The sequence below is a fragment of the Pistacia vera genome, unplaced genomic scaffold (assembly GCF_008641045.1).
Source record: "Pistacia vera cultivar Batoury unplaced genomic scaffold, PisVer_v2 Contig1086, whole genome shotgun sequence".
NCBI lineage: Eukaryota > Viridiplantae > Streptophyta > Magnoliopsida > Sapindales > Anacardiaceae > Pistacia > Pistacia vera.
In genome coordinates, this window is record NW_022195122.1 from 66,603 (window position 1) to 87,930 (window position 21,328).

General features: G+C 33.3%; 1 protein-coding gene across 1 annotated transcript; it reads right to left on the bottom strand.

Moving 5' to 3' along the window:
- Nucleotides 1–16,984: 16,984 nt before the first annotated feature.
- On the bottom strand, nt 16,985–17,736 carry LOC116135015 (calcium-binding protein PBP1-like). Its single transcript, XM_031420718.1, has one exon. It carries the CDS (start codon nt 17,558–17,560, stop codon nt 17,201–17,203), a length of 360 nt encoding a protein of 119 aa, XP_031276578.1. The 5' UTR covers nt 17,561–17,736; the 3' UTR covers nt 16,985–17,200.
- Between the last annotated feature and the right edge of the window lie 3,592 nt (nt 17,737–21,328).

Here is a 21,328-nt window from a genome sequence, read left to right on the forward strand (position 1 = left end):
GATAGACCATTTTCAAAGGAAGGGAGCCGTAAAAGGAGGTGACTGGACGGGCAATATCCTGTAAAACTTGAGTACATGCGTGCATGTACTTCGGATGTTGTTAAAAAACCGGCAGCAATCTGGTTAAAAATTAATTAATAGCCTTCTTCTTCACGATATATCCTTCCCCGCCGACACTAATTTCTCACGCTTCTTCAACACCAAGAGTGGAGATTTATATTTGATTTCTTGTTTCTAACTTAATTTATCTGAAGTTATTCTACAAAGTTTTTAGATTTCCATGCCATGTTAAGCTTCGAGGCTCTAATGGTTCATGGTTTAAAGTACACAACTTTTTCACTAATTAGCATGTGCATCGCATTACATTTTTGCTGTCTATTGTACATCACTTGAGGGATATTTATCCCCATATAATGAACAAATTAAGAAAAAAATTATTTATACTATGTTGGTTATAAATCCTTAGTCATTTTCTGGTGCGTATTAAAATTTGCTCTTCTTTTTTTTGTAAATCCTTGTAAACTCATTTACATGTGTCAATATTTGTAACAGATTTTCTTTCTTGAGATTGCCTACTTAAATAAAGCAAAGATATATGAGCGATTTGATAAAGTTATGCTGGAAATAAGGTCACATAATAGATGCTTAGATGTGTGCTTGAATATGTGAGACAGAGAAGAGCACTATTAACCACCACTAGGCTGTTAACTAGAATTTTTGAGTGTATTACATAAAAGATTATGAGTTTGATCTACCTAGATTATTAATAGGAGTGGTCACTGAGGAGATTTATCAGGTTTTACAATATAATTAGCAATTACTTATATGGCTCATTCCTAACTATTTTTCCATCTTATTAGATTACCTATGAACATATATAACTATGTAAATTTCAACTACCCATATTAATGGGTATTTTCATTAAGAAAATGTACTGCTGCTTTTTCATTGATTTAATATTATAAGCAGCAGTCTTTTTCTTTCTTTAACCAAGAAAAAAGAAACATCGAGACGCATTATTAACTCAAAGAAAGAAAGACATAGTTTGTATTTATAAACTGTTTTAAATCTCACGAACGTTTTGTGACTCTAAATACATAAATATTTATCAAATACGCAAAGCCCTTATTTGAATTTTATAAAATACTGATATGATCAAACACATTATTAATTTCAAAAACTTATTTTCAAAGTTTTTTATTGAACAAGTCTTTCAGTTTCAGATTAATTTTTAAATTAAGCAAAAGTTTGACTTGTGAATATATTAATTAAAAAACATTGAGTACTTAATCAAAACCTGAAACTTAAATTATGAGCAAACAAAGATGAGGAGAATAATATAGTAGTAGTGACGTTATGGCCCTATATATCAGAAAATATAAAGAGGTGGATTAATTGAGATAGAGATAGCATGCAATCTGGTGGAGGCGTTGACTTGAAGTCCCATCCCGCCCTCATCTCCGGGTGTCTCCTTTGCGTGTGCAGAGTCATTTTCAGAAGCCAAGTGTTAAACACACATTGGTTGTCCCCACCCTCATTGCCTATAGCTATGTTTCATAACATTAACCCAAGAAAAAGGCCAGTTGCTTAGGCTGCAGAAATGGAGGTGGAAGAGCCCCCACCACCAAGCCAGCGATGGCTAGCTTTGCCTTGTGCTTGGTGAGATTGTTTTCAGATATGAAGATTTTGTGGAATGTTTACATGGGATTATTGTCTTCTTGTTCTACTGTAGGTTACACTATTCCTTTCTTTGTTATTCTTGACCTTTGACTCCACATATTTTTTATCCTCTTACATTATTGAGATCCACCATGATTACTCCTTTAATAATGCAGTGGAAGTGTGGTAAAAAATACGCATTTAGAATTATTTTTATAAGATTTTTTTTTATATTTTATTTACTAATGTTTTCCTGAAGGTATTAATAAGTTTCTAATATATATATTATATAGCTAGTAAACGTATATATATATATATATTTGAACGAAGGTGTTCACTTTGACATAAAAAATTCACATTAAAAATTTGGAGAATCAATTCGTGGCCCAGTAGGTTTCGAGTATTTGAGGCAGTTCTCGCGCGCATCTCGAATAGGAGGTCATTGTGTTTACATATTTTCTGTAACTGTACCTTATATTAATCTGATTTACAACTCGACTATGTAATATTTGCTTTTGATTGGGTTATTCGGGTTTAGGTTATTTTTGGATCATCTGAACTCATTTTGTTTAATAATTTGTTTTTAGGTTTTTCAAGACTTCTGGTGCATGATCTTTAATTTGGTTTTGAAATTTATTTTCTTATATTTCCAGTTGGTCATAATATATTCTCTATGTAAACTGAACTTGAGCCAAGAGTTATCGGAATACTCTTCAATTAAGGAGATTTGGCCATCTTGAAAAGCTTTATCAAGTGTGAATATCATATTTTTGGTCTGATAACATCACTAAGCTTTAAACCCATCGGAATTATTAGTGGATTAATTTGAATAAAATTGTAGAAAACAATTAAAACCATTCTAGTAAATTATAAATACGGTAGCAATAGGCATTAGTATGCAGGAATCAGATTGCAATTATAGCGCCTTCTTTTTAGAGTTGCAAGCTGCAATGGGGACCCTTATACAACTTTTGCCCTTACTTACACCGTGAGATGAACTATCAATTCATACCTAATATTCCCCGCTTGCTGCCCCAGAATAGTGTAAGTTTATCAACAACCGGCAGGCCATCTCTCGGAAAGTGTGCTATAATTTATTTTGGTTGAAAACCACCAAACTTTGGCCCACTCAGAAATACTATACTATACTATACCTATGCCTTTTTTTCGGCTAAACAGCCTTTAAAGTATTGTCAAATCCAATCAAATTTCTTTCGTGTGCCCTAACTCTCAGCCCATATTAGCTGTTAGCTACTTGGAAAGTGATGTTAGTTATCAATTTTTATGATCAAGGCGATGAATGTATCGCAATAAGTAATTGTCGCTTGATGGGTTTGAAGTCTCATTCTCAAACAAAAGATTAGAATTTAGTATTCTCACTGGTTCTCGCCTATGTCAATCAATTGAGTGAGACCACAAGATCGATGTTTTTATTACATTTGGAAAAAGTTAGCAGTTTCGATAATTTGATTATGTTGTTAGAAAAGAATACTGTGTATCTCAATTATACATATGAAAAGCATTTTTACATTCAAAAAGAACTTGTATAATATCAGCGAAGTACTTCCACAATCACCCCACACTTAAGTTTTGTTTCCACTTTCTACATGTGAATGCATTATTATGCACGTAAACTTTTGGAACGGAGCTAAACGTGTAAGGCACAGGTGAACTGTTTGTGAGCACAAAGACGTGGCAAGCGTATTGCCAATCAACATCTCAGTACGTGAATTCTACAATTCACTAACATGGAATGCATGTTTTGGATAAAAAATAACCGCATCTAGAAATATATATCTACCTTTCCGATCCGATCAACTCATTCTGACTCCACAATGTATATAGACAATGTCGATTTTTTTTTTTTTTTTTTTTTTTTTTTAGAAGATAAGGACACTACTAAAAACATAGTGAAACATCAATATTATTGAAGATTTGGTGATTCTATGTTGTTACATTTTCTGCAATTTTTCATCCGATGCCATCCTAGTTTCCGTGTGGAGAGAATTCATTGCCTCAAACTTTCTTTTCTTATCCGGATAATAAATTACTCCATGACTTTGTTACTTGATGTGATGATTAAGTACATGTTTTTGTTTTCACTTTCATGGGATATAAATCTTCACCTTTACTCAAATTTCTGGGTTCCAGCACTGGCTGGCGTGATAATGGATGTCGGTACCTGTCTGTGTCTATCAACTGTAACCACACTCTTCTATGTCAACTGCTATAGCATTAGGCCACTATTCATTCATTCATGTCTCTGCAATCAATCCTACTTCTAAGAAACAATCCAAATTATTGATGTGCGATTGCCTTTACTTGGCTAATAAAACCAAATTTAGTGCAAATGGTAATCTGCAATGTGTGGTCAGGTTTAGAACTATAACTTTCTAAACATCTAAGAGCAAATACATAACGTTACGCCATATTAAATTTAAAATTGACTTATCATATTAATTGTTAACGTCAATAGAAGAAAATACATAGACTTATCATATTAATTGTTAACGTCAATAGAAGAAAATACATATATATATATATATATATATATATATATACACACATCGAATTCTTGTACAATTAATATTCGTGGTGTTTTGGACCTTAATATAAGTTATTGGTGCTAAATCAAAGATGTAAACACATGGAAGCAAGCACGTAGTTTTATAGTTTTGAAAATTTGCAATGACCTTTTCTAAGGTTTGGGAAGTATCAATTAGACTCATAAACGTTTTTTTAATGGTGAGGAGACTTCCCTCAAGACTACTAACTAACAAAGTAGAGGAATTTTGAATAAGATCAAGGTAATCCTATCCAATTAATTATATATTTCTTTATATTGTATATTCATCTTTAATTTACTAAATTTTCAATATAAACGAGATCAATATCATCTGAATTTCATCCTTCTATTGCGAAATATTGATCTTTCACTTGCTATTTGAGCAAAACTGATGTCAAATTAAGACTTTTTTTTTTTTTTTTGGGAATTAAATTTGCAGATACATTTTTATACACAAATTTGTTGTCAAACTTTTTTATCTTAAGTAATGTGTTACTAATCTATAATTAATACATCATTTACCATTTAATTTCATTATTCACGTGCAAATATATATAAAATCAATAACATATCTCTTGAGATCTAAATTAGAAAGACACAATTAGGATACATAGTATTATTCTATGTTTTAATTACTTCTAGAAAACCAGACCGGCCTGGGTGATACCAAATTTTTTTTCCGGCGAGTTTCATATATGTAGTGGGATTTCGTTTTTCCTCTTTGTACGGCTACTTGGTTAGACAGTGATCGAAATTGAGTTTGCACAAGAAGTGTAGGTTTCCTAACAAACCCACAAATCAACCAAACCTTAGCTTGATGAGACAGGTTTCAAAAATTTTAATTTTCAAGTGAAATCACTTTGGTGTCACCATTAAAATAGTATTGTTGGCACCAAATTTTTTTTCCTAAGATCATAATACCTATCATGTGACAAAGCAAACGGAAAGGAAGTTGAAATCTTCTAAGTAATCATACAAAGACTTTATATCCCAATTTCTCTGATCTTGAGGGCCCAAGGAACACCTCTCACCAAGAAATATAGGATTGTCGGCAAATTTATCAGGTCATAACTTCTTTAATGAAGATATATATAAAATTTTATCTAAAGTCAAAAAGCATGACTTGATGGTTCAACACGAGTATGTGGAGATTGACTAGTAATTTGTTAATTACAAGCCAAAAGCTTTCTTGATCTGTAAGCAGAAAATTAATATAATAATAACCTTTTCGTATCTAACTTAATCCAACCTAAAATTCCTTCAAAACCCTAGTGATTTAATGTTCAAGGGAATATCCAAGCCTATAGAAGGAGATGTAGCTTTCTGCCTATCTTCTCATGTTGCCATTCTGGCTAGCATTAGGGGCCTAAGTATCCAACATTAGCTTGACTACAAAGTACGCACAAAGTGTTAAATGTCTTTTTGGAAGATAATTGTGGACATGGAGGAGACAAGTCTTTGAACTAACTTTAATTTTTTATTATATAAATATATGAGATTTTATTTGCTTTTAGCTTTTTACTTTTCACAGAGATCAGCATATATAGGTGGGGAGCACATTTATTCGAAAGTTGAGAAGTAAACATATCCAAACAGCTTATGGAACAGTGTCCTTGGTGATAATGGGTGACTCAAGCTTCCAATAGAAATAGTAAAGATGGCATGTGTTGTGCAGATGTTTGTGTATATATATATGTTAGGCCCCGCTTGCTGGATTAAATGTCTAGATAGTGCTAGAACTATACAGATACTGCTGTATCTACACAAAAAACTGTCATCAAAAGAAAATGAAAATAAAATTGAAGGCTAGGGTTTTAGAAGAAATGGGTCCATGTAAAGTGTATCTAAAAAGATCAGAAGTGATCGTCATGTCTCCCTGATATTGATCCTCTTGAGGAATTTAAGGGGAAGGCATGATTATATGTGTTGTTTTTGTTTCACTCTTTTGTCCCCTACTTAGATCTCATGAATTCAACTCATTGACTTACCTGTCACCACCCTTTGTTTTCTTCCACAAGTTTCCAGAGATATTTATCCATTATTTTTTTCTTTTGTCAAAAGAAAACTGAGACTAAGGGAAGGATATCAAGCTCTGCTCGATCGCTGCTATCTATTGAACTTTGAAATGTGAATAGAAGTCTTTGTATAGTCAAGCACAATGGCAGGCAAACTATCATGAAAAAGGATAAGAGATATAGCATATTGTTCAGTCTTCAGACATTCTGTTTATTAGATGGTGGTTGTGGGATGAGAAGACTTGACAACTTGCCAAGTTGACAAGAACTTGTATCTCTCCTATTTCAGAGAAATACAAATATATAATATGATCTGATTCTGACCATTATTCAATTTCTTGAAAGAAAACGTATCAAAGATGTAATTGCGTTGCCACAATGATAAGTTGAGGTGCTTCTTGACATCACAATAAAAGACATGCTGAGGTGTATTTTCATAGCAGGTTCTGCTTCAGTAGGCCTCTTGCCAAACCTTAAGTTTCGTAAATAAATGCCAGCTCTCGGGACTTTTTAGTCCAATTGTCTGCATGAGCTGTAAATTATTGAATTGATTTTGTAATTACTTTTAGGAATATGTTAGTTGACCAATCTTGTATCTAAGTATAGGAACAATTTGTTTCCTTTTTTAGGATGCAAGTGGTTGTCTGAGCTTATGAAAATTAGTTTATAAGCAACAAGTACTTATATAAGTATTTGAAATTTTAAGTAATTACGTGTTTGGTTAAATTACTTATAAGTGACTGATAAGTAGTTGACGTGTTTGGTAAAATGTGGTTTATAAGTACATTTTATTATAAAATGACTAAAAAGGGTACTACATTAAATAAGGGTATATTATGGAATTTTAAAATTAAACAAGGATAATGTAGTAATATACTTGGTCAAACTAACTTATAAGCAGAGTACTTATAAGAAGAAAAAAAAAGTACCTCCCCCTCAACTTATTTTTTTTTTGGCTTATAAGCTCAACTTATAAGTTAAAAAAAGTTATAAATGTCAGCTTAATTTTAGAGCTTATAAGCTAGTTTGACCAGCTTATAAGCTTAGACAAACACCAAAGCTTAAAAATTAGCTTATAGCTTATAAAAATTAGCTTATAGCTTATAAGCATTTGAAATTTTAAGCAATTACGTATTTGGTTAAAGTACTTATAAGCGACTGATAAGTAGTTGAAGTGTTTGGTAAAATGTAGCTTATAAATACATTTTATTATAAAATGACTAAAAAGTGTATTACATTAAACAAGGGTATAGTATGGAATTTTAAAATTAAATAAAGATAATGTAGTAATATATTTGGTCAAACTAAAGCAAAAAAAAAAAAAGTACCTCACCCCCAACTTATTTTTTTTAGCTTATAAGCTCAAAAAAGTTATAAACAAACAGGTCAGCTTAATTTTAGAACTTATAAGCTAGTTTGACCAGCTTATAAACTTAGACAAACACTCCCATAGTATCAGAGCAGGTTCATCTCCAAGAGAAGCTGTGTTAACTATTGAATTTTTTTTTTCGTTTCTTTCGAAATTCATATTCGTATTCTGAATATTCACCACTGTTGTGAAGTCTATGGTTGCTATCACAGGCGTCAACATATCTTATCCCACCACCAGCACCACAAGTTGTTGTTCATCAAGACAACTCAGCATTTCCAACCGGAATCACTCTAGATGAGACCAACTACTCATTATGGTCTCAACTCATGGAGATGCGGAACGGTGCTCGCAACAAAGCTGGTTATCTTACTGGAGAAATGAAGAAACCAGCACCTGGAGATCCTACTCTTGGATCATGGATTACTGAAAATCACTTAGTCAAAAGTTGGTTGATTGATTCAATGAGTCCATCGCTGATGCAACGATTCATTCGTCTCCCTACAACCAGAGATATATGGGAGGCTGTATCGAAAACATTCTATGACGGAATTGACGAAACCTGTATTTTTGAGTTGAATCAGAGATCTTTCTCTACCAAACAGAATGGGCGACCATTACCAACGTATTACAATGAACTGGTTGCCATTTTCTAGGAAATCGACCACAGGACTACCTCTCAAGAAGGAATAGTTGAAAGGGTGTTACAACTACATTCTGCAATGGCTAGGCTTCGAGTTCATATTTTTCTAAGAGGACTTGACTTAGAGTTTGATCAGGTTCGTGGAGAAATATTGCAAAAAGATTCGAAGCTTGATTTGGAAAGCACGTATGCTTATGTTAGAAGGGAATACCAGCAGAGACAAACAATGAGAGGCTCTCATCCGATTTCTGAGAACTTCGCCATGCTAGCCAGTCAAAATCGATATGGATCTTCAAAAAACCGGGCAATCAATCATCTAGCAAGGTTAACAATCTGGTGTGCACTCACTGCGGAGAAAAAGGTCACTCACAACAACGCTACTATGAAATCATTGGCTATCCCGAGTGGTGGGATTTCTCAAAGAAGCCCCGTAAGAAAATGGCTGGGAAGGCTATGGTGACAGCAACAAAGGACGAAGAACAGCCATTGCCTACAGCAGATGTTGCCCACCCAGGTATTATTGGTAAGGCATCTGTATTTTTTGTAACTTCTAAGAATAGAACTTTGATTATTGATACAGGTGCATCTGATCATATGACTAGAGATTCTGGCCAATTACAATCTGTTCTTCCATCTTCTCAATCTATTATTTCCACTGCAAATGGTAGTACTTCTCCTATTGTTGGGGAAGGGTCTGTTACCTTGACTAATACTCTTACATTAGATACTGTTCTTGTTGTCCCATCTCTTGAATACAATCTTTTGTCTGTTAGCCAAATTACCTCCACACTTGCTTGCACTGTAACTTTTTGGCCCACTTTTTGTGTCTTTCAAGACATCGTAACTCGGAAGATTCTTGGTTATGGTGTTAGACGAGGTAAACTCTATTACTTGGAATTGACAGAAAATGAGGGACAAAATATCAGTCAAGCAAATCAAGCTACCAATGAATATTGAACTCGGGTAAATGTTTGGTTATGGCACCGGAGATTAGGACACCTTTCTTTTGGTTATCTTAAGAAATTACAACCACATATTTTTTCAACTCTAAATGATTTAGAGTTTCATTGTGACATTTGTGAAATGGCTAAGAGCCATCGCACCTCTTATTTACCAAGTTTGAATAAAAGTTTAGAACTTTTTGTGATGATTCATTCTGATGTTTGGGGTCCTGCAAAAATTTCTTCCCTTTCTAAAGCTCGTTATTTTGTAACATTTATTGATGAATGTACTATAATGATTTAAGTGTCTTTACTTATCAAAAAAAGTGATGTGTGTCTAGCCTTTCAAAAATTTCACAAAATTGTAGGTACTCAATATCAAAAGCAGATTTCTGTACTCCAATCTGACAACCGTACTGAGTGTAGGGATGCCTCTCTTGGCAACTATCTAAACATTCATGGAATTCATCATCAAACCTCATGCACTTACACCCCACAACAAAACGGACTAGTTGAGAGAAAAAATAGACAACTTTTAGAGGTAGTTCGTGCTTCTCTTTTTGGCATGAACATGCCTCGTTTTTATTGGGGAGAAGCTATAAAATCTTGTAACGCCCTACTTGAGGTACGTAGTTTAATTGTGTTATATTACTTGAATGTTTATTATTTTGTCCTTGGTTGAATTGATATTGTGTGTTGGTTGAGTGATTGCCCTGAAATTTGTAAAGACTTGGCGAATTTTTGTGTTACAGTCTTCGTTGGGGCGAAGAAGAAGCTTCACTACGGCGATGAGGCCTTGCAACCTACGGTGTAGGTTCTAGAAGTTTTCGCCAGGGCGAAGAAAGAGTCTTCACCGCAGCGAAGGGCATGACAAAATGTTTATTGAGTTTCTAGAGAATTCTTCCTTTAGGGCACAATGACCATTCTACCTCTAATTTGTAGGAAAAGTGGGGAGTGAAATGCAAGGAAATTGCAAGAAGAATAGTTTAAATGGGGGTGCATTTGCAAAGAATTAAAAGGACAAAGGTGGAATTCCTAAGAAGAGTAAGGGTAAAATGGGAAAGAAGGTGTAAAATATGAATAAATAAGGGTTAAGTCTTAGAAACCCTTTCATTCTTCTTCTTCCACCACCATACTCATTCACCATTTTCTCTCTACTTTCCATCCAATTCTTCAAGGATTTTAAAGGGCTTTCGAGTAGTTTTGAGTAGAGAGGTGATTTAAGGCATCCTAAGGTAAGGATCTTTATTCTAGATGTAAATTTAGCTATAAAGGTGCTAAGATCTTATTGTGTTATTGTTTAAAAGTGTAGAGAAAAGACATCTACCAAAAGAAAAGAGAGGTGCTAGTGGAATCACACCATCACAAGGTAAGTAAATCCAACTCAAGCTAAAGTTTAAGAAATCCTTGAGTAGAGATTTCTTTATGCATGTATAAATGATGCTTGTTGAGAAATTGAGTAAAGATATATGTTTGTTTGTTGAGAAATTGAGTTGAGATGAGTATTCATGTTATGTTTGTTGGATATATTTCATTTATGGGAAGTGTTGATGTGTGATGAGTTTGAGATGAAGTTGGAGGAAATTGAGTAGATATATTGGGGAGTGTTCTTCTATGATAGGAATTATAACCATAGAAGGGAGTTTCTTCCCATTTTGGATGGTTACAAAGAGAAAGAGAATTATAGTTAGAGAAGAGTTTTTGTATGCACATGAGTTGTTTGATAAAATGCCTAAGAGAAGTTTGAGAATGAGTTATGAACCTTAATTCTTGCAACATTGTATATTGGCATTTCCTAAGTGCATTAATGAGCATGAACCATCCATATGCATTAATTGTGCATTGAGAAGTAGCTTGAGAAAGAGTAGAGAAATTCTACACTATGAGTATTAGCTTGAGAAAGAGTAGAGACTTTTGTCTCTAAGAGCTAAAGAAGAGAATAGAGAAGGTTGTGTGATGGGGAACTCGTGAGTGATGAGTAAAGTCACGAGAGTGGGTGCTTTGTGATCCCCAGCCGTGCCTCCGGTCAGATGAGGTCTTGACCGTCACGAAGAGTGGAACATGAGGTTCCAACCGTGCCTCCTGTAAGAAGGGGTCGTGACATTTGAGAGATAGAGAGAAAGCATGTACACTCACATGGCCAAGGGTTCCGAATCCATGCATAACCGAATCCGATCGGTACAGAAATGAGTAGAAGTCACGTAGAGTGGGAGAGTTCCCGGCCGGCCTCATGAGGCCGTGACATTCCTATGAGTAGAATGGGAAATAGAGAAATAGAAAGAACAGAAAGAGAAAATGCATAGAGTCACGAAGAGTGGGTTGAGTCCCCAGTCGTGCCTCCGGTAAGATGAGGCCGTGACATACACCAGAGAGTATATAGAAAATAGTATGAGAAACAGAAACAGAAATAGAAAGAAAACAGAAATGAAAAGAGAAGAGAGTAAGGAAAGAATTAAGAGAAAGAGTTACGGGGATAGACGAGCAGAGGATTTACTTACTGAGCATTATTTTGCTCACCTCATTGTTTTTCTGTGTTTTTGCAAGTTCTAGATGAGGACGCAGTCGGATGGATGTCGACGGGCGAGGAGGAGTAGTTACACTGTCCACCACATTTTTGAGAACTTTTATAAAGGATACTGACTTTTGTAAAAGAATATGTATATTAAATAAAAGAAAAATTTGGGCCCAACTATTTTTTATTTACATATTTTGTATGAGTATAGTAGTATCGAGCAGTTATTACAAATCTGCAGCTTATCTCATTAATCGAACCCCTTCACGAGTGATAGATTTTCAAACTCCCCAACAAAAAATGCAATCCTTACTTTCAGTTCCTCATCTTCTTAATCTTGAACCCCGAGTCTTTGGTTGTATTGTTTACGCTCACATTCCAAAAAGTTTACGAACTAAACATGATCCATGTGCCACACGCTGTGTTTTCATTGGCTATTCTGAACTTCAAAAAGGTTATAGGTGCTATGATCCCAAAACCCAAAAATTACATGTGACTTTGGATGCCTCTTTTCATGAATTAGAGTCTTATTATTCAAGGGGAGTCTTTGACCATTCCCTCTAGGGGGAGAGTTCTAGTGAAGAGAATGTTCAACAACAAAATGGAGGAGGAGGTGAATTTGTAGAACTAGAAAACATAGTCGAAAAGCTTCAAAATCATGATGGAAATGAGGTTCAACAAAAGTGTGATCCCCCCAATTTTCTAGACATGTCTGAAGCACTACCAAGGCCGCCAGAGTTACCCATGTCTATACCATTAACTGAAGAATTGACCGAGAGTGTTCCTCCTCAGGTAATTTCAAATCCAATGTCTAATGAGTCTAATGAAATACCTGTTTCTGCAGAAAATATAGATCCTAGATATCCACAAAGGTCAAATAGGAATTCCAAAGAAACAATATGAACCTGATCGCAAAGCCAAAAATAAATACCCAATTAGTAACTATATGTAATCTCATAGGTTGTCTAAATCATATGCACTTATTATTAATCAATTATCCATTATATCTATTCCTAGTAGTGTACAGGATGCTTTGGAAGATCCCAAATGGACTAAGGCGATGAATGAAGAGATGGCAGCTCTACAAAAAAATTCCACTTGGGAACTTGTTTCACTACCTAAAGAAAAGAAGATAATTGGATGTAGATGGGTGTTCACTGTGAAACTCAAAGCAGATGGAAGTATTGACAGGTATAAAGCGAGACTAGTGGCAAAGGGATATACATAAAGGTATGGAATAGACTACCAAGACAATTTTGCACTAGTAGCCAAGATAAATACCATTCGCATTATTATTTCTATAGCAGCAAATCGAGATTGGCCCTTGAAACAATTCGATGTTAAAAATGATTTTCTCAACGGAGACTTGGAAGAAGTAGTTTACATGGAGCTACCTCCTGGTGTCAAACGTAGTTCCATGCGTGGAAATGAAGTATGTAAGTTGAAGAAGTCCTTATACGGACTAAAAAAGTCACCCAGGGTGTGGTTTGGGAGGTTTTCAGCGACAATGAAGGCAGCTAGTTATAAATAGAGTAATTCAGACCATACTTTGTTTATAAAACACAAAGAAGGAAAGGTAACGGTGTTGATAGTGTATGTTAATGATATGGTATTAACAGGAAATGATTTGTCCAAAATGAAGGCACTATAAGAACATTTGGCTGCTGAGTTCGAAATGAAGGATCTTGGGCAGTTTAAATATTTCTTGGGGATTGAGGTGGCAAGATGGAAACATGGAATTTTTCTTTCACAACGAAAATACGTGTTAGATCTTCTCACTGAAAGTGGAATGCTTAATTGTAAACTAGTGGAAACACCTATAGAGATGAATCACAAGCTTGAGATTCTACTAGATCAAACTCCAACTAATAAGGGTCAGTTGGGAGGTTAATCTACTTATCACACACAAGGCCAGACATAGCGTATGTCGTAAGTGTTGTAAGCCAATTCATGCATACGCCAAGTGAAGAACATATGGATGCAGTCTATCAAATTCTGAGATATTTGAAGTATGCTCCAGGGAAAGGTTTATTGTTCTCAAAAAATGATGTCTCAAATATTAAAGGATACACGGACTCCGATTGGGCAGGTGACCAGAAAACTAGAAGATCGACGTCAGGTTATTTTACATTTGTTGAAGGCAATCTCGTCACTTGGAGAAGCAAGAAGCAGAAGGTTGTGGCAAGATCAAGCGCTAAAGCTGAATTTCGAGGAATGGCCCTAGGTGTATACGAGATGTTATGGATCAGGACCATACTTAAAAATTTGGGGATTGATTATGCAAAACCCATGAATCTTAACTGTGATAATAAAGCAGCCATAAAGATTGCCCAGAATCCTATACAACATGATCGCACAAAACATGTTGAAGTAGATTGTCATTTCATCAAGGAGAAGCTTGACGAGAAAACTATACAGTCTCCATTTGTCCAATCAGAAAAATAGTTGGCTGATATGCTCACGAAAGCAGTATTAGCAAGGGTGTTTCATGACTTAATTGACAAGTTGGACATGATAGATATCCATGCTCCAACTTGAGGGGGAGTGTCTGCATGAGCTGTCAATTATTGAATTGATTTTGTAATTACTTCTAGGAATCTGTTAGTTGACCAATCTTGTATCTAAGTATAGAAACAATTTGTTTCCTTTTTTAGGATGTAATTATCTTCATATATTACCTCTGATTTGGAGAAGAATACACACAAAATTATTCAGCATTGAAACTTTTGTTTGACACCAATCGACAAGACGATCTCGAGTGAAGATGGGAAGTCTGTTTAGTTTCTCTTGCAAATCTTAAACTTGAAATGACAAAGTGTGATAGAATTAATATATGTATATCATTTTATTCTAATGAGTGGATCCAACGATATTTATAATTATATTAGGATGATTCTGATTAGAAATTTTCATTTAACATATATATATATATATAATGAATATTATTTCTCTTATAAAGTGTGTATATAAAAAGTCTAGTATAAAAATGATTTATCATATTATAATTAGGAGAGTGAAAATGTAAAATTCATTAAACTAAGATAAATGATGTATTATTTTATTTTATTAGTTAAAAAGTTATTAAATAATAAGATTTGAAAGTAGGAACAAGATATTGACCAAATTTATTTTTATACAACGAAATTAAGTAAGAATGTCTAAATATTTTCAGCTAATTGTTCCAAAACTCACCTTTGGTTGTTTGGAATTTTGGATCTCCAGCAATGGGTTTTTTTGGCTCGGCTACAGGTTGGTACTTCTAGCCCATCGTTTTCAGTGAAAAATATATGGGCCCTCGGGGTGGGCTAGACGTTGATGCTTCTGTGTATTACAGGAGACAGGTTTGAGGTTATGATTTCATATAACCAAGGCCTCTTTTCAAACTTGCTGGCCCAATATGTACCAAAGAAAAGCCATTTTAGAGTTTAAAAAGAAACAAAATGAAGGCTGGCGATGAATATTAGCCAAATGGCATGTATTCAGCCTAGTAGCCTTTGCATATCTTTTAATTTTAGTGACGCATAAATTGTAAGTGTTCATTATTAAGATACTGATTAGACTATGATTTTAGGTTTACGTGTATCTTAATCTTCCCTTCAATCCTCAAGCTTTCAAAATGGGAGTAGAATAGAAATATCCTAAATGTAGCATGTGAAATCGTTGGACCTTCGGCGCCTTTAACAATTAGCATAGCTGTCATGACTAAAAAAGTCATGACTAGCGTAAGCTTACATCAGTAAGCACTAATCAAAGTTTAGGAAAGCTTTGCGTTATTTAGGATCTGTCACGTCGCCTCAAGACAGAAAGGATTGACTGTCATCAACCCAACAGATTCAGGTTTTGTCTATGAGTGAATGAGAATTGCACACCTGTCCAAGCCTCAGATATTCTTAGGATATTTTCTAAGTTATCAGCCAATGAGAGGCAAGAAATGATTTGCACAGCACCTACCTACTTACAGATTTGTAATCATTACCTTGAATTCAGCTACTATAAATATATTACTCCCCCTCATTTTCGGGATCTTTAATCTTTACTTTCATAAGCAATCAATAGCAAAGACAACCTAAGAAAAAGAGACTAAGTTGATATTCTCTCTGAAAACTCAGTTATTGTACATTTGCTCGCTGTTTACTATATGCAATCTCTTATAAACTCTTATATATAAAAGAAACAGTGGACGTAGGAATAGCTTTAGGCATCCGAACGACTTTAAAAATCACCTCTTTCATTTATTATTCAGTCTTTGCATTCGATAATATTGTTTAACCTTTTTTTGATTCTTGAATCAGTTAATCACGTGTAATTTCTAAGAATAACTTAACACTTTACACGTATGAGTCGTTGGTGTCAAAATCACATATTAAGATAGCTATATTCAAAAAAGACATAACAATTAGCAAGTGATATATTTTAGTATTAACACACCATACCTCCACCTTTTCACACCCAACTCTTTGTCTATCAATAAATCAAGTCAAAATTGTTGTGACATTACCAATAGCGGAATATACGCTTGTTTGAACAAGTTTTAGTCTATAACGACGAAGATCACTAGCTTCTTTTGGGGAATTTCTATTGTAAACTCTTAATTTTCCCCAGGACTAGATCTCATACCAATATGATAAAATCAAAATTGACTTCCATAGTTTCATCAGATTTAAGTCTAAATATTAAATAGTAATAATAATAAGCAAGTTTTAAAAACCGATTCTATTCGCATTAAAATAATAAATTTAATGAATACAGGAATCTTTAAAATAGTTTGAAAGATCCAATGCATTTCTGTTTATCAAAATTCTATACAAATTTATCTGATGATTGCCATTCCTGATTATCAAGAGATTTTGTGGTTACGGTTAATTGTTTTATTTTATGTCTAAATTAGTTGTTGCATGTTGATTCTGTTCTTGATCCAGATTTTAAATGTTCAAAATTCCACTTGATAAATAATTCTGGTTGTAAAGTAACTAATGTTGATTGGATCTAAGTTTCTGTAGTGCATGTACAGTCGATCCATTGGATTTGCCCCCTCTGTCAAGTTTTTTCGTTCATTGGATCGTTCACATTTTGGTGAAAAGAAAAGTAATAGAAATCCATTAAGAAAACTACCAAGAAACTTGTCACGAGGCTCACGACAGATTCCTATGCATAAAGTAATATATAGAGAGGAATAATTCCAACTGGTATAAAAAAGAAAGGCCATAAACAATAGATGTTAAAAGGAAAGCACCAATCTCCTTCAACAAAACATTTTTATTTGTAAACTTTCTCTATATTTGATAAAGATAAACAAAGAAACAGAAGAAGAGGAAAAAAAAATTTATATAGAGGGAATGAATGCTTTGACACTGCATTAATAATTCTGGAAACAATTTATGTGATAATTAATCCTGCTGATTTACAAACATTAAACGGTGTTATTTCCCTCCATGTGTTGTTAATTTGTCACTGCAAAACATTGCCCTGCTGCAGGAAACGTAAATTAGATTCCATCAAAACCCGGCATTCTTGAGCTCCTCCTCTAATGCTTCTTCAAGCCAGAACTGCGATTCTTCCATCAACTTAGGGCTTAATCTGAACATCAAGACGCAAAACTCCATTTCGTTTAAGGCACCATCACCATCAAGGTCACCTTCTTGAACCATGCTCACAAGCTCATCGTCGCTCAATCCTTGTAATCCCAGAAGAGCAGAGTTCCTCTTCAAACTCTCTATTGTGATGACCCCCTTTGCTTTATCCATCAATACCTCAAACCCATTACAAAGCTCCCTTATCAGCCCTTCACCGCCCAACTTATCTGCCATTACAGGCAACAGATCCTCAAAACCAGCCTTCTTGCTAATCCCTTCCATAACAATAATAATTGTTCTTCAACGATGTAAATATTTGAGAGAGAAATCAAATAAGCTTTAGAGATTGTATTGCAATTCAACAGCATGAAAATGTGTATGTATATAAGAGAGGAAGGTGGGGAGAGGTTCTTCTTGGAAAGAGAGAAAAGAGGCGTCACGGCTTCCTTGTGGATGACAGAAAAGGAACATGTAGTTAATAGCTGGTTGGCTTCTGCCTCTGTTGGTCTGCTGTTGCCTCTCAGTTTCTGAGAAGTTTGTCAGGGGTACTTTTAACATTTAGGTTTTTTTTTATGTTGTTCTGACTTTGGCCGGAGGATATTATGACACATTAAGGGGTATTGTTGTAAATTTGGTAGATTTTGTTCTCTTTGACTTGGCCCAAATCTTGCAGGAGGATTTGCATTTCAAGGGTAACATCGTCATCTCAACGACTTTATTAGTTTTGAACTGAATATTTTGTAAGAAATTACACGGTATAGATTTAGATTTCAAATGCCATTTTTCTTACAAAATGTATTTTAATTAAAATTTTATGATCAAGTAGTGTGTGTGGCATCTTTCTAAGAAATTTCTATTGAGATTATCCTATTGGTAACCACGTTAGTATTTATCTTATTATTTCTTCTGAATAGGATCGGAATCTAGCTACTCTTTACATCCTTTACTTATATATTATTTTGAATTTTCATTCTATAACGTGCAACTTAATTGTTAACACCAAAAACTGAAGGAAGATCTCGGAAAAGCAAATAATATTAGACGCCCTCTGAGGCTGTAGTTTGAAAATAAATAAACTACGACCACCGTATAAATTCACATTTTCCCAGAAGAAAAGAGGTTGGCAGAGTCAAAAAATGCTGATATAATATTGAATAAAATGGACAATGAGCTTTATTATAACCTTTTGCAGTAAAGGCTTTGAAATGGAAGTGCATGAGTATGAACTAGGAAAACCCACAACCGATTCGCGTATTGGACGTGTATGGTAACCCCCCAGGCCCCCACCTCATAACAATCCTTACCCAAGTACCTCGTGGACTATAAACCACACCATACCTCCACTTTTTCCCTTTTTTTTTTTTTTTTTATCATTATTATTATTATTATTTTCTTCAAACTTTCCAACTCAAATCCTCTCGCATCCCATTTCTTTTTCACAGTTGGTCATATTAATTGTTAGTCAACTGGTATAATGGCATCCACCAAACATCCCAATTCTTCGAAATAAAAAAGAATAACGTTATTCATTCCAAATTCTTATCCCCAATTTCACATCTTAAAAGCATCTTCAAAAGACTCTTTATATGATTCAAACTCTTTATTATAAAGAGTTTGTCTATAAAAACAAGAGTCTAACAGACTCTTTATCTTTAAAATATAAATTAGAGAGTGGGTTTGACTCTCCACATTTAGAGAGTCAAATTTCACTCTCTATCATAATTTTAATGAATAAACTACAAGTTTCTATGCATTTTATTAATTAATTCTCTCTCTCATTAAGTCTCTTTCTTAAAAATAAAGAGCATTTTCATTAAATTTAAAGAGTCTATTGGATTTGAATAAAAATTGTGTTCTTTAAATTTTAAAATTAATAAAGATGTTCTTTATTTATATGAAAGATGTTCTTCAAAATAAATAGCACCATTGGAGATGCTGTAAATAATGTGTCATCATATCATATTATTTAATACATCATTATTTTATTTACATCTCAAATTCTCAATGCAACATATGATGACATATCCCTTAGGATATGGAATTTGACATAAATTTTATAAGGAGTGGTATTATTGAATAAAATATATATATTTATGTTGAAAACCTAAATTATAAATATAAAAATTTCCAAAATCTAGTATGTATGAATTATTTAGCTTGCTCATATTTTTTTGTCAACTTAAGAATTTTGCCCTTCTCTTATTTTTCTAACAACTTTTAAAATATATTTACTTCATTTCACTGGAGAAGAAGCTAATGCAAAATAATTTTCTATAAAAAAGAATGGAGCAAAGGTCATATGCTACCTAAAATAAGTTGAGAAAACAATAGCAATAATCTTTAACTCGAAAATCCATGGTTTACAGTTCACACTCACTAAGTGACCAATTTTAATTTATTTATAGTGGAATTTTCAAGAAAATTATTTTCATAAAAAATATAAATCCTTTACAATTTATATTTTATCAATCATACATATTTTTAAATAAAAATTATTATAAAAATTAATATATATCCATAAAAAATTTTTTAAAAAAAATATTATTTCATGATATATATCTCTAAAATTAAAGATAAGAAAATAATTATAATAATTAAAAAAAAAATTGAATTTATTGATTAGTATAAAAACTTCATTATTAAACAAAACAAATAAACAAGTGGAGGAAGAAAAACAAAAATAAAAATAAGAACTATTGAAATGAGTAGTGCAAATTTTAAAATACATGGGTTAAAGTGTCAGATTTTTTAAACACGAACGATGAAATGTAATTATTTTTGGATGACATGTAAGCAAAGGGTATAACAAATAACTGTAGCATAGGCATGCACGTCAAATACGTGAATTGGTTAATATTTATAATAAGTTTTTTTTTTTTTTTTTTTAAATACGTATGATTAACAAAATATAAATTTTAATTTAAGGATTTATATTTTTTATGAAAATAATTTTTTTGAATATTCCATTATTTGGAAACCATTGGGTGGTATTATGAATTTTAGAATCAGTGGGTCAAAGTGTTACTACTCTAAACTATAATGGAAAAATTGCATGTATAAACTTCATAAAAAATGACCCACAAAACCCTCCTGGATGAATGGTGTACAAATTGATGCAGAGAAAAAAAAATCCATCTTATAAATTCACATTTCCAAGAAGAAAAGCGATTTGCATGGTAAAAAAATGCTGTATAATATAGAGTGAAATCAACGTTTGGAGTAAAAGGGTAAAAGGCTTTGCAATGGAATTGTACGAGTCTGAACTACGAACCCCACAGCCAATTCGCGTATTTGACGTGTTACGGCTATGCTAATCCCTCATCCACCACTTGGCGGAGTTGCCCCAAGCACCTCGTGTACTGCAGGGTGTAACAATTTCCCCCTTGTGGTTTGAGAAAAATAACAAACATACTCAAAATTAGTTTATGGCTTATTAATAATAATTAGTTTTAACCAAATTTCCCCCTTTTGTCCAATTTGGAATGCTGTAATTTTCAAGTTAACCGTTTATGGCTTATTGATAATAATTAGTTTTAACCAAATTTATTGCATTGTATAAACTTCACTTGTAAAATTGTTATGCTCTTTAAATGTTATGAGTTATGTATGTCTGGTAAATTTCATTACCTTGTTACAAATATGATAACTAAAATTAACATATTTTAACTTATAAAATAGTTTTTTAATAAATAACAATAAATATTTATTATCCTTAATTTGATTAAATAAATATTAATATCCATGAATTTTACAATTTTTATGATATTAGTTCAACAGCTTTACTAACTGAGTTTTACCCTAAGTCCGTATCTATATAATTCATATCCAAAATATTATTCATGCGACGCAAAAGTTGAAAAGAATTTGTCTTTCTCTTAAATTTGTTCTACCAGTTTTAAGTTTTTATTAGATTTTTAGTTGAAATAATATTTAGTCATTAGATAGCTTTCTCATAAATAAAATATCTTCATTTTTTTTTTTTTTTTTGGGTACATTAAGTTTGTAACGTAATATTACCCAAAAATAACCAAAAAGTGAAAACTATTAGGG